Below are 15,715 nucleotides of genomic sequence, written 5' to 3'. Positions count from 1 at the left end.
GCACAGTTTTTTAAGTATATTTTTTTTCAAATTTAAAATATTTCTTTGCTACAAATTGCACGAATTGCAGCTAGTGTCAACATGACAACGTCATCACTCTTCACTTCCTGTTTCAGAAGGAAAATATCTATCAACTAGCCCTTCTCTTTTAAGGCCTAAATAATACTAGCGCACTTCGCTAAGAACTTCGCCTAACATAATCCCCCGTTCTCGACATGATAAACTTTGAACAAACAAAAAAATGTCAACAGATGTAAATTGTTAGGCGTTCTTAGAGGGGTAACCGTTTCGCCATTTAACTACCGAACAGTTGAAAACACTTGCACTTTAGAAAACTTTCGTCTAAAGGAAATACAAATTATGAAGAATAACATCAAAAGAACTGCAGTTGTAACTGTAGATAAATTAATAGCTCTTCGTATGCAGTAGCCAAATAATTATGAGAATAATTCCGAAGAAATGCTTCGTGATAAAACAGAATTATTGAAGCAAATTGAATCACAGACAAAGCAAGTAGAAGATTTAAGTAATCGTCCTAATCCATTGCTCCCACCCACTACCCCTTCGCATTATCAAATAGATTCCAATATTATTGCAATGCTCACTACATTGATGGAGACACAAAAATTGTTATTAGATAGACAGATATATTCCCCAAACGCTCTCCAAATTACATCCACCAAGGATAAAAAAACTTGAGTTCAGATTTTTTAGGGCAAATGCCATTGATAATGCCTTCGAATGGCTCAATGAGGTTGAAAGAATTTCAACGTTGGCTCACTGGTCAGACTAACTAAAATTAACTAATGTTATTTCTCGCATCCATGGAACCAAAACAAAATTGACAACGGGGAAAAATTATAATGATTGGACTGCATGGAAAAATGCCGTTGCCTTAAGATTTAAAATGCGCATCACAATGCAAGAATTTTTAATACACCAAAGTGAACGAAAATTGCACCACAGCGAAACAACTAAGTTTACGCAAAAGAGGCTCTCCTGTAAAACGCTCCTTTTACTATTCCACAATCTGACTGCATTACACGAGATACGGGCAAGTACGCTCTTGAAGGGCTTTGACGACATCTGGTTTTATTCAGCTAAAAATAATGAAACAATGAAAACAATTTTGAGGTCTTTGATTGTCGGACTCGATGCTTCAAAGTGATTGCTTTCCAAACTTTTGGTTAAACCAGATTTCGCACAAGTGATTTTTATTTAAAACTGTGACGTTATTTAGCGTATATAAAAATTTCTTCTTTGTGCTTTTAATTATTATTGTCCTCATATTATCATTTAAGTATGTTAAATGTAAAAAAAGCGAAGCCCATAATATTTTAGGGTGAAAAGCAAGTTTAGTTTCATTAGGTATAAATCAGTCACTAAAATCTGCTTATACATCTAAACATTAAAAGTTAGCTATAGCTAAAATTTAAAAGATTCTTCATTTGGATAAAATATTTAAAAACATTATTGTGACTTTATATCATCAAGTAACTTTACCATTTGAGAGTCAACTTTATTTACACTACCAGAGCTCTTACAATAAAACGGGAACAAACAACGTAGTGAATTCGTATATAAAACTTTGACCGGCGTTTAAATTTTATCCCATTATTTTGCTTCAAATAATGAGCACAACTGCTTGAGTTCTAATTTGCACTCAATTTTTACTTGTCTAATTATGAAATGAAATATACTGAAGTCACTTTTTTCATATCTAACAGAAAAACAAATACGGACATTCTGTAATAAGCAGTCATTTTTAGCACTAAATAAAATATATTTCGTTCTACATTTAAATTTATGAGTCAATTTTAAATCATTTTATTATATGTTGTATCTTTTATGACGGTGTCCCATCATAAAAGTAATACCTGCAACTTATGCGGATCTGCCAGTGCAAACAGAAATGTATAAAAATGTTTCTTAGAATAAAAGTACACTCTTGCTTATAAAAATCAGTTTTTAACTTGAAAAAAGCATTCTTCATAAATATGCTGGCACCTTTATGTCTTTTCGAGTGTCTCTAACCTACTGTTATGAGAGGGCATCGTTAAGAAGGCGTTCTTTATCTCTTGCAAAGACCAACGATGGTTGCATGGGCCCGTGAATTACATGTAAATTTCCAAGACGCCCCTTCATGCAAGGTGGTCTTTTCAAAATACAGAACTTCGATTTGCCTTACATAATATTCATTACTTGACATGACTTAAACAATAAAAATTTCAAATAGGCCTTTTTTATCTTATAAACTTTTTTTGCACTCAAATAAACAAATAAATGCATTTTATTCAGATCTACTTTGTGTTTACAGAGCGGAAGCCAGCCGTAGATGATATCTTAGACAAATGGGTTCCCAGACGCCAATATCCAGGTTATGTGGAAGGACTTACAACTACTCCCAGCTCTGCCATGGCTCAAATAGTGCCCCGTCAATGCATGCCAATAGAAGTGCCATTTTGCACACATCTACCGTACAATGCAACTTCGTATCCAAATGTTGTTGGTCACAGCAATACCTCAGAAGTTATGAACAATCTGGTCACATTCAGACAAATTCTGGATTTCGAATGCTACCCACTTGCAAGAGAATTTGTTTGTCAACTTTTGCAGCCCGAGTGCCAAAATGACGACATTATAATGCCATGCAAAAATTTTTGTGAAGGTAAGCAAACTTTAAGATAAAAAATTATGGATACATGCAGTTACCCTTTTATTAAATTACCCTTTTATTCAAAGATATGAAAACGTAGTTAAGAACGTCGTAAATAACTGAACAGATGGCTTCATCATCTTACTTAACATTTTACATTCATTGAGCTACATTAATGAAATTTGTTTCAAAGTTTTGTTAAAATATGTTTTAACAAAAATTTAAATAACTTTTCACGGCAACAACAAATCCGGTGTTTTGTGTTTTAAAAGAAATATATTTACTATATGTATTTCTTTCATATACTGGTTTTACGGAATTAATGGTCGTAATACGTCTGAATATTTAAAGTTTCATTTCATCTATTTACTTTCAATAAGAAGTTTCATATCTTTAGAGGTTTTACTTCTTATATTTCTTAACCCTTATCATTTAGCATCTAATATGTAAAGTTGTTAAAGTTAGTTTAATATACAAAAATATATATGTATATACAGAGAGAGAGCGAAACATTTTAGTTGACTTGCATAATTTAACACTGCGCAATTTAATAAATTTTCCTATTTATTTAAGCAAAATTTTTAAGAACTGAATTAACATAAAATATGAATGAGCATAAACATCTGAAACAACGTGAAATTAACATTATGCACTAAATCAATGTACCCACTATATATATATATGTATATGTATACATATATATCTGTGTGTGTGTATATATATATATATATATACCTTCAAAAATCGTAGCGCAAATTAGTAATTTTCGAAATCGCAATTAGAGTAGGATCATTGCGGATGCGAATAGCAATATTTTAAAATCGTATATTAAATCAATCGCGATTGATTCTTCTCCAGACTTACACTAATTAGGCAGTTGTTGAAGACACCAGCATTCTGAAAGGTTTAAGGAGATTCATTTAAACACTAATACGAAGTTTTTACATCTTTCGTACGATAATTTTTTATTACATTCGTGTTTCTATGGTAGATGGTGAGTGACGCACTGAAGCAGGAGATTAGATCAAAGATGTCACTCTTTTCTTTGACTTCATCCGTCGGTAATTTCTCCAATGTGGAAACAGTTCCAAACGAGTCGGCAGTTGTTAGGATACCCGTGCCCAGTGGACTAAAGGCTTACCAGTGTTTGTGCTCCACTAATCTCTTAATTCAGAGAGGCAAGATTAAAGTGATGTTCTCAATTGTCAGTTGGACTGTCTCAGATTTGCGCAACGTCCTGTTCATCGACGAGTCCAGTTTTGTTTTGGCATAAAACAATGAGTATGTTCATAGAGAATAAAGCATGCCTAATCATGCCCAGAATATCACACATTTAGAGATGCAGCATCATGGTGTAAGCTGTAACTTCAATGAGAAATAACCCACAGTTGTACGTCTTTAATGATGATTCTGTGACACTACACACGATTGGAATGAAATCCTATATTCCATTGTGAAACTCTACGCTTCAGTAGTAGGTCCTGATTCACTTCTTAGGGATGATAATGCCCGTCCACATCAAGCCAACATCGTCAGCAAATACTGCAGAGCAAGGGTATTCTCATATGGAATGGCTGTCATGTTTTCCCGACCTTAATCCCATTGAAAATCATTGGGATGCTCTTGGGAATTATTTCTGCACGTTTATCTCCCCCAGATAGTTTCAGACAGTTGGAAACTGTCCTAATGGAGTAATAGCAATTACTTGGATCTGCGATGGCTTAAAATTGAAAGTATGGGCAATCAATGTAAAATTTGTGAAAAGATCCAAGGTGTCACATACCTTATTAATGTAAGTTTCATTAGCTTTAAACATCGCTTTGTTAATGCCCCAAATGCGACGTCATCATATAATTTACGAAAATTAAATATTGTTTTATTTTACACAAAAGTTGTTTTCGTTCTTGCCGAAACACATTTGCTATCTTCATGCGCAATTTGGTGTTCAAAGATCTACTTTTCCATTTTTATAGATTTTATGGTCGCTTGCTTAACTTTATAAGGTATTTCTTTCGCCTTACTAGCGTGTCTTCGTGGTGTAGTGGTTCTGCAGGCTGGGCCGGTATTCCAGAGGTCCGTGGTTCGATTCCCGGCGAAGGCGGTTGCTAATTTTTCATTTCTCCGGCTTTTCCAAACAACCTAATGTCTCTACAGTGGCGCCTGAACTAAAAGGGTGTTGGAGGAGGATTCTCCACACCCAGGATTTGGCGATTGTATCCCCTAAAAACCCCAGTCGCCCTTTAAAAGGGGGGAGTATATAAGGTATTTCTCCCGCCTTCCTAGCGTGCCTTCGTGGTGTAGTGGTTCTGCACGCTGGGCCAGTATTCCAGAGATCCGTAGTTCGATTCCCTGCGAACACGGTTGCTAATTTTTCCTTTCTATGGCTTTTCCAAATAACCTAATGTCTCTACAGCTTTTAAATGTCAGTGTGATTCAATATATGTATGCAAAATTATATTGGAAATGCTAAGAACCAGTAAGGAATCGGTGAAAAAGCAACGAAAATTTGATAGCTTTAACTAATTGCGGGTTTTGTCCTCAACTGCTAAAGAAGCTGGCTGCATAATATTTCTCTTTGCTATCCCCTTGAGATCGACTTGTATTGATAGTATAATGTGCGTGACTCAAAAGTGAGATACCTTTCCTCCATTAATGTATCCCTCCCTTCAAAAAGGTAGCTCATCAGTGGTTGAATGGATAAAGCTGTTAAATACTGGTAATTGACTGGAATTCGAATCCCGGAGAAAGAGCAAATTACATTAGAGTTTTTGTGATTTTCCCCATGTGTAACCTTAGTGTCTTTCTCAAAGGCTTACTTATCAAATCATGTAGCTATAAATTATATTGGTGGTCTATGAACGGATTCACCATTCATATGAGAATAATGAGCCTGCATTCTCATATGTACGGATGATTAATGTTTCTCATATGCAGTTCAGTTTCTTACGCACGGATTTAGAAGCGGCTTGTAAAGAACAAATATCGCATATTGTTTCAAGTGACCTTTAATTCAATAAAAATTGAAAGTAAATACCGTATTTCCCCGCATATTTTTCTGCTGAGTTTCCTCTCTCCCCGTAGCTTGACCAGTAAGTTTATTCATAAATTTCTTTTATTTCATAATTACAGTGAGATAATAACAAATGAAAAGTACAGACGGTGCTTACACATGTTTAGAACGATTTATCGGCTGTTTAATTAGTATTTAAAATATAAATAGTATTTTTTTAAATGTTCGATCTCATAACCCTGTTTTTGCATTAAAAGACTGCATCGTAATTTCCATGACAGAATGTATTTTCATAAATTTTCCAGAGGTATTAATTTCCATTGCTCTTCCACTACTTCCCAGTGTACATCAGTCGTGGTGGGTTTGCTTTCAGAAAGAGGTCTTTTCAAGAGATCAAAGACCGTAGAAAGGAAATTAGGGAACTTCATAAGAATACGTTGAAAAGGTGTATATACAATACCTGTATCAGTCTTCATTCTTTCGAGATGTCATGATGATATTTCACTCTTTGAAAAGACACTGCGATAAAGAAATGGCGTTTCTTTTGTAAATATGAGACATATAACGTTTTCTTGTTTGTAGAGTTGATTTTAACATTTTTTTCTACTCTTCGTATTTTTAATTTACTTTTAACAGAATCCTGTGACAATATCAATCAAGCTGGTGGAATCAGGCTTGTATAATTTTCCCCCACACTTTAGATAATAAACAGACCTTTGTTTGTTACAATCATTTGGGTAAATTCCTGCTTCATCAAGGATCTTAATTTATTTCTATTTACCTCCTGTTAAGTTTTTCATAAAAGATTGTATAACTTATTCTGCGTTGGGCTACATTCCTTGAAACAAAACTGATGAAAATAATGTGTTTTAGCTTTTTTTATGATATAAATCTTATACTATAATAATCTTATGTTATAATCTATAATCTTGTTATTTTATTATTGTTCCTGCAGTTATATTTAAAGGCTTTCCGAATGATTTATCGCGTTGATGGATTTTTTGTTTCTTGTTACCAACGATTTTACTTTACACACATTAAAAACAGCTGGTACCTTTGCCGGGTATTCGTTTCGAATCTTCCTTCCATGTAGAAGTAATGACTGACAGTTTATCCTTTTCCGTTTAATAATTTTGCTTATTTTGCGCTTAGAAATTTTAATATTATGCATTTTGAAACGTTTTAGAACTATGGAATAAGAATATTTCCTTCTAGGAAACTCAAAATCGTACTCTTCGATACACAGCTTGTTTACATGCTACGTTTTGAAAGAAGGGCAAATTTAGATGTAGCAGACGGTGTTTTTCCAATACAATAAGCTATTATGAGAAATTTTTTCCCAAAACATTTGCTTTTTTAAAATTCTTTATCAAAATCGTTCTAAAAATTTGTGAACACCCTCTGTATTTATGAATAAAATACTGGTTACTATCAAGCAATGGAGGAGGGAGGAGAATAAGGGTAAAATCATTAAAAGTTTGACAATTCGTTTGAGAAAAATGTGTTCAGTTTCTTAGTGTGCTATCGATATTGTAAAAACATAAGATCTGCAATTACAAAATAATCAAAATAAGCATAAATCATAGAAAGATCAGATAGCAAATTAAAATAAAAAATCGAGATATGAGAGTTCGCAAGTGTATTTGCGAGAAAATAAATTGTAATCTCAAATGGTTTCATTAAAACGCAGTTTTACGATTTATGAAGAAAAAATACTTAGTTTTACGGCTGTTGTGTTTATCTTTAAATCAATATTAAGCATTATTCTTAGTATATTTAATTAAAAAATTCCAATACCTGTTACGTATTCTTCACTGCCTTGCGTAAATTTATCCGAAGTCTGATTTAAGACAATTAAATTCTCATTTGGCAAAAAAGAGTTTCTCTTAACTGGTAGTGCAAAGTGAAAAAAACTAAATAATCAACGTTAGCAAGCTTTGAATTAAAAATATCAAATATGTGAATGCGAATGTTATTTTGTTGCAGTGAGTGACAGGTACTTTGTTTTTAATTAGAGCATATTTTATTTAGAGTTTGCTGCTAAACGGTATCATTAAATTACATTATTTTCGCAAATCATTTGATATCGCCGGAAATTTAAACTTCCCTAAAACATCATCTATGCAACTAATATGCAGCTCAAATAAATATTCATTAGCTCCTTTTTTGTTGTTGTTGATACCCAGTTCTGAATTCATGATTATTTATATTTTCCTTTTTAATGACATCTTCTTTATTGACTGTCTCATCGTTAATATTTCCCGCGTCAGTTTTTCATGAACAATATCTGGAGCAAACGTTTTCTTAATATTCATAAAAGACTGCGCGATATACTTATTAGAATTCGCACCTCACTTTGTTTGGATGCACATTTTTCCTAAATTAACTTATTCTTCACGCGGTGCAATGAGATTTTAATCATTAATAACAATTTCTTTGATAGCTTTAATGTGAGGACAATCCATTTTTAAATGAAGTTGTTTTAATATTTTTTCATGAAGCCCGTTGATCTTATTCTAACATAGTATTTAGTATTATCATTTCAATAACGTATATGAATATGTAATGAAAAGCAGGCTAAGTAATGAATATTGTAGAGACTGATGATGTAGGTGGAAAAATAAGGCATTTCGTCATTGTAATGAAAACGACGTAGCAATCAATGTTGATGGCGTAGAACGTAGATCTATAATAAAGAGCAAATTTAGCATCCGAGGAATATTAAATATTCATTTTTATTTCAATTGACAGATGAATATATGTCATAGATGAACATGACCTATAAAAATGATCAATGCGTTTAGCTTCTATTTCATTTCTTCGCCGCTATTGTTAAAAGTTTTGTTTGCGAATATATTCCTTAATGTTACTTAACTCCCAGACGTGGAGTAAATTAACTTTCTTGTACTAATCTGATTTAATGAAACTGTGTGAAAATCTTCCAGTATAAAAAATGCGTTTTTAAACTGAAATTTTTAATAATTAAGAAATATTTGCTAGTATATTTTTATAATAAATAAGTTAAAGGAAAATTTTTCGTACGCCAAAAGGTTGCTTAGATACTGTGGTTCAGTTGACAATATTAATATAAATAAAATAAAGTGCAATGAAATGTGTAAATATAAAAGATTAAATAAATAATATAAACACTTGAATATTTACAAATGGAACAGAGAATTGAGACTAAAGTTTATTCAATTAATTTTTAAAAAAAAAGAGTTTCGTATACAGTTTCAATTGTCCGTTTCGGCGAAACGCGATATGGAGTTATCTGGATTCGAAAATCATTAAAATAATTTCCCCTGAAGAGCCTTAATGAGATTCGAATTGGGCTAATCTACCATTTTTACGCTTCTTTGTTTTCGTATTTTTGCTTAAGTCTTTTGTCACACTTTAATTCTAATGTTTAAAATATGCCTTACTTTGATCAGCATATTGATTACAATTAGTATTGAATTTTATTTGTAAATATTCAAGTGTTTATATTGTTTATTTAATCTTTTATATTTACACATTTCATTGCACTTTATTTTACTCATATTAATATTGTCAACGGAACCACAGTATCTGAGCAACCTTCTGGCGTACGAACTAGGAATTTTCTTTTAACTTTTTTCTAAATTTTGCAGCTCAATGCGCAAAGTTTTTGACCACATAGGTCTTTTATAGTTTGTTCTCTTTGCTTTAATTATTTATAATAAATTATATATATATATATATATATATAAAAGATTCCTAAATTTAAGAAAGGAACTTATCTGAGAGCACAAATCATACCAATATTTCACTTGTTCTGTTTAAATAAAAGCTGCTTTGTAATAAATCGATTATTTTTCTGGTTTAATAACGAATAAAAATGAAAGAGCTATGCAGACTATAGATAACCATAAGTTGCTGCATAATTTTATTACTGTAATTAAATTTTACTTTTGATACACACAGTAACGTATGCATCTGTAAATTCTCTGGCTGCGATAAATAACATGACGTGTTAGAAATGATTTTCGTTTACTTTACATCGTTGTTAATAAGATTCATTGCCATCAGATACTATCAAAGTATCATACAAAACTAGATCTTCTTGTTTAGAATGTGTACACTTATTTATTGTCTTTATGTACTATTTTGAGCGAATTTCCCTTGTGAAATAAAAACAGCTGAACTCTTTCCACTGTTAACAAAAATCTATTCCATCGATGAGATGACGTAATTTATAAAACTAAGTAAAGGACTGCAACAATTATTCATATCAGTATCATGTTAAAACAGAAAGTCACTGGGAGAAAGCATTTCCTTCTAAGCATATACTTTCCGTTTGTTAATACAAGCCTTTCTCTTTATTATGACTGAAAATTGTAACGAAAAGGTTTAAAATAACCGTTCTGGATCTAACTTTCAATCTTAGCGAACGTGGGAATCCATGCTACTTGTATTGAAATTCTGTAACTTTGAACAAATGTAATAAAACAACACCCCGAAAAACAGATGTTGGAGAAACTAATAATGAGCAGCATGACTCCGCTAACGTTAATAAATTTGCTAGATTGTTGTTTTGAAAATGATGGTGATTATTCTAAATGATCAAACATATGCAACTTAAACCATTCATCAGCCAGAACGTTGGCCAAGGGGCACCACACGGGCGACACGTTTTACATCTGCTAGAACGGAGAATTTCCGTGCCAGTTTTGATAAAGGACACTCCGGGGGGGATGGATCCGATGTTGTTCCACTTGTCTTTCCCTCACACCAAATCTCTCGAGAGGACATTTGGCTTCCCAATATTTTAAAAACTCTCATGCCATAAGTACAATATACACCTACAAACATTGTCCAAGATTCGAACCCCGTCCCGAAGAGATATGGCAGGCCAGCAGCTCACACCGATTAGGACGCCAGTTTCGAAGGTTAAATATAAACTTCCTCTTCAGCTTCGAGAGTTAAGATAATAACAGAGAGACATGTGTCTACGCGAGAACAACAGACATGAAAATCGAAAATGTTCTAGCTAAAATAGTCTCGAATTTTTTGGCTGCTATTCTTGAGTAGACACGTTTCTCTGTCGTCACTCCCACAGCTGAAGAAGAAAGCTCTTTTAGTCTTCGAAACTACAGTCCTGCAAATTTACTCATGTTACGCCGGTTCTTGCTGCTCATTATTAGTTTCTTTAACTCTGAGCATTTCAAAAGTGTTTCATTTATCTTTAATTTAAAATTTTTCTAGTAAAAGCTCGATCCATTCAAGGTGACATCTGGACATGCTAATAAGAGCATACAAAGTTCAAATTTAATTTTTAATTACTTTTGGTTTTGTTGACGTTTCTGGAAAGTTGAAGGGCAGTTATTGATTCCCTGCAAAAGTTGCGCAAAAATTTATAATGATTAGCCTTTATGCAACTCAGCTCATTCAGCTGCAGCCTTGGTAACTGAGCCTTTACAATTATTATCACCTTTCTACGATCCTCCCAGAGATCGCAATTAACTTTGCTTCCATTCTGGTCGATAATACCTTCACTAATACGTGTTAACATACTATCGTTACTGTCATTACCAAAGACACCGCTATTATCTATAAATCTTCAGTAATTCATGGACATTGGAAATAAATAGGCCAAAAGGGGAGAACGGATAAGAGAGATTTGAAATTTATGAATAGCTTATAAATATTAAAACCTTTCAAAAGATTTCTATGGAACATAAATGAAATGCCGAATTATTTTGAAGGTAATCTAAAGTTTCGGAAAGGCTGTCTTAAACAAATCAGGAGAGTTGACTGCCCTTTTTAAAGGAAACGGGGACCTTTCAAAACGTCCTGATTAATATGCATCCATACAGTGCATGTGGTGTAGCATTAACAAGAGAGAAAATTTTATTTCCTCAGGGAACAGAAACATTGCTAATAAACTAATTTTAGTTAAAGTTTAACATAGTTCTTTAGATTTGCATCGAGAATGGTTTTCAGTATAACAAACTGCTTGACTATCCCTATTATCTTACACGTTCCAGTATTGTGAATAAATGTAGTATCTTGATACATATATGTGTGTGTGTGTAATTATGGCAAAGCCTTGAGGGCTGTCTGCCTAAGAGGAGGGATGCCTTCGTGGAGGACTTTCTAAGGGAAACTGGCTCGTATACACGTTACACATGGGGAAAACCACGAAAACGCCCATGCAGCCAGCCCGTTCGCGGGATTCGAACCTCGGACCGAACTATCAGTGTTCAGAGTCTTTACCGCTCGGCCGCTGGTGGGCCTGATACATATATGATCGTTTGCCATCAATATTTTATCACTTCCTAACTAAAATATAAGTATATGCATTTTTACATCCCCTTTTTAATAAAATATTTCTTAGTATTATTTCTACTCCTATTTTTATATCACATGCTCCATCTGAAAACCTCCATTTGCAAAGCCTCTGTGAGAAGAAATCATCTCCGGAAGCCGAAATTTGTTTTTACTTTGTATTGACCATTTTTTAAAAAAGTAGAAATCAGTCACTTCGTAACTCCCTTCATACAAGTAAGATGATTGAACACCATGTGTGCAATGCAAAATAAAATAAAAAGACATCATCGAAATGGGATAACATTTATTCTAAAATTAGTCAGATAGCATGAAATAGCTATTTTAGTTTCAATAATGAAGAAAAGAATATAATCCACTAATAAATTATTAGGAAACATTACAATCTTCGACGACTCTTAGTGTTTTTGTACGAATAACCTCTTTTAGGTAACTTTTGGAGATCCGAGTTACCCTCAAAAGAAATTTTTTTAAATCACCGTCATCTGCCCATCTCTCAGTGTCTTCTCTAACTTCAGTCTCAAGCTGTTCACTTTCGTTTTCATTATAATCTTCCCAATTATTTTCCTCAAAAATCTCATCAAGTATATCATCTACCAGTTTTGTATTCATTTTGGTCCCAAGTAGCACAGGACGTAGCAAAGATGTTGCAAACTGGTCCGAGAGGTTGCAGAGTGATCGTGGAAACTTTTACGACGTCTTTACAACGCAGCGAAGACACAAAATATTTGCGTATCATCTTGACAATTTGACATCGCTGAAACGCTGTGATTTGATCGCTTTTAGACGTGATCGTTTTAGCATGCTTTTCGTAGTTCATCAGCGTTACTTTTAGAATGAAAAGAGACTAAATCTATCCTTTCAAAAATCTAAAGTCCGCATAAGATTTATTTTGTAATGTTTCATTACTTTATTTCATCTAAATATATTAATCTAAGTTAGATGCATCTAATGAAATATAAATTTAATATAAATACTTTTGAATTATTAAATTTAATTAGTACTGAAAAATACGTGTTAAATCATTGTTTAAAATTTTGTTAAAATAATTAATTCTTAAAACATTTTTTATAACTATTGCAGCAACATTTTTAAAAATGAAAATAATCTATAAAGTAAGCTATTAATTTATGCATTTTATATATTTTAAGAAAATCATATTTTCGAAATCAATGCAAATCTAATTCTTTGCAAATCACATGTTAGCAATTATTTCACTTATGAAATATGGCTTTATTTATTATTTTTGAAGTAAAAACTAATTTATTTGAACCAATATACTGACATAATATGAAACATTTTACCGCATACAGGGCAAAACGTTACTTTTTACTTTGTTAAATTTGTCATTTGAAAATAGTTTTCTTAATGTCAGTTAATTCAACTTAAAATTAAATAATTCAAATATACCTTGCTGCATGGAAATTACATTTACAGCTATTGAAATCATTATAAAGCACTATCCTAAATTTCATTAAATGTAGGTACTTATCACTCTACAACTATTTCATTGAGAAGTTCATTCCTGGAAATGAACTTAATACAATATTCTTTTTATTCCAAACTGAACTGTATTTCCTGCCATATTAATAAGAATTTCAGAAAATAGAATATATCTCGGCTTAAAACACATGCTTCATATTCGTTTAACCAACTGAAGAGACACTTGTGTGCGTGTGACAGACAGACGTGTTTATAGGCGCCGTCATCACTAGGCACAATTACCGATAAATTAAACAGCAGCGATAGATATGCGTTAATTTTAAATAATATTTATTCTCCTAATGCCACTAGCATTTACTAAAATTATGATCAATTACATTTTCTAACTGTAACTGTGCATTATTCATAAAATCGGTGCGATATTTTGTAAGATCCAGTTTATTGTCCTTATGTTAGTAGAGAAAAGTACCGTTTGCAACCAAAAAAAAGTTCTTTTTTCAAATAGTTTTGACTTGAAGTGATGTTATTTTGATAAATTATGTTGTTTTCTTTACTTTATAAGCTTTGTACTGATTGTGATATCTTATTAATGATGAATAATTAATATTGGAAGCGAAATACCGTTAACGAACTTCAAACGGCGTTAAAATATTCTTTTTTCCTGAATATTAGATGTTATAATGATTAACACATAATAAGAAAAATAATTACTTGTGTCTAGTTAATTAGATAAAAAGAAAATTAAGTTTAAAATGTTTTTAATCTAAGCAATGTATTGGTAAATTATATGTATTTGAAGTTCTACAATTTATATATCAGAATTCAAACTAAAATAAAATGCTTTTGCCATAATTATTAATTGTTGAATTTATACTAATAAGCAACTAAAATTAAAATCTCAAAATATTAAATTGATACTGTTATGAACGTTTCAGGTGACTCTAAAGAACTGAATTGTTTCCTGTTTTAGTTTTCTGAAACTTAAAAATTTCACAATGAATTATTCTATTAAACAATTTTTCGTCAAAATTTTCATTGATAAATTTTATTTTTTAAAAACATTACTCTAACTTTGAGATGAAGTTTGTGCATTTACACAACTGCTACGATCAACATAAATAAATTTTTATAATGGATAAACTTAATTTTTTAGTTGTGAATACTTGAGCATTTAGTGTTACATTGTTAAGGGTTTACAGATACATAGTCTACAATTAATATTTCACCTCAAATGGAAAGTTTTCAGTTAGAGTTTATGCATTTAATTAATTTCTGCGATTAAACAAAGACTAACATTTTTATGGTGCATAATTAACCATTTTATGTTATATTGTTATAGTTTTATTACTGTATGTATTTTGATTGATATTGTTATTTTTTAAATTAAAAGAAAAAAGTTTACTTATGTTCATGTGGTAATAATTTAATATTTTTGAAATGATATGGCTATTTGCGAGGCTGTCTCTGAGTTTTAACTGAAAGAATGTGATAATGCTGTTATCATAAGAAACGCTCTATCTCCCCCCCCCACATATTTAGCTTTATCTATGTCTCATTGAGTTTTATTTACTTAAAACCTACTATTATTGTTGTATATTTATAATAATCACTATTTTCATAATTACTCTCACTCACATACTAAACGATTAAGAAATGAAATGATGAAATATTAAATAATCGTAACAACTTAGAATTTAAGTTATTTAAAAAACTATAGTTTAAAGTACTAAAAATAATTAAGGCGAATAATATATAATTAATAACGAATAATATATAATTAGAAGTAACGTTATTGAATTAAAATTCTAAAATAAATATTGTTACATGCTATATATGTTTCCCATTTTGTCGCTAATATTCTAAGTAACTTAGTATTGCATATCAATCATCGGGGAAATGATGATGCTTCCCTTGACCATTAATTTTCTTTATCTTTTAACCAGACAAATGAATGAAATCTGAAATCATCGATATTTCGTTCTCAATTTAAATCTCGGTATTATTTTTATGGCTGCATATATTTTTTTTTCGCGATTTATCTCTCTAATATTCGCTTAGAAAGTTCTCCAATCAAACAGATCTCACTAAGCTGAGATTTCTGGATAGTAACCTACTTTTATAGTTTTAATTTAATCATAATTTTCAATTTCTTTATTTTATTTAAAAGTAGCTTTACAATCTAAAGTTAATTCAACTCTATTCACTTTCGAAATTATTCGGAGATCTTTCTGTGCTCCACAACCCAAGTATATTTTTAATCGGTATTTTTTAATAACTTTATACTTCCTTTAATTTTCATG

The 15,715-nt window shown here is 31.7% G+C and overlaps 1 protein-coding gene across 9 annotated transcripts in view; it reads left to right on the top strand.

Annotated features, from left to right (window-relative positions):
- The window catches only part of LOC118192271 (atrial natriuretic peptide-converting enzyme-like), a 1,449,396-nt gene that overhangs the window by 1,322,605 nt on the left and 111,076 nt on the right, over positions 1-15,715 (top strand). For all 9 annotated transcript variants that reach the window (XM_085809975.1, XM_085809976.1, XM_085809972.1 and 6 more), the window contains one exon: positions 2,318-2,668. In XM_085809975.1, coding sequence (XP_085666101.1) covers positions 2,318-2,668 — 351 coding nt within the window. The remainder of the gene's footprint in view (positions 1-2,317; positions 2,669-15,715) is intronic.

This window comes from Stegodyphus dumicola, chromosome X2, assembly GCF_044657685.1.
Source record: "Stegodyphus dumicola isolate Sdum_Otavi_A_Nest chromosome X2, ASM4465768v1".
In the NCBI taxonomy this organism is placed as follows: Eukaryota; Metazoa; Arthropoda; class Arachnida; order Araneae; family Eresidae; genus Stegodyphus; species Stegodyphus dumicola.
This window is presented reverse-complemented; position numbering and strand designations above follow the sequence as displayed.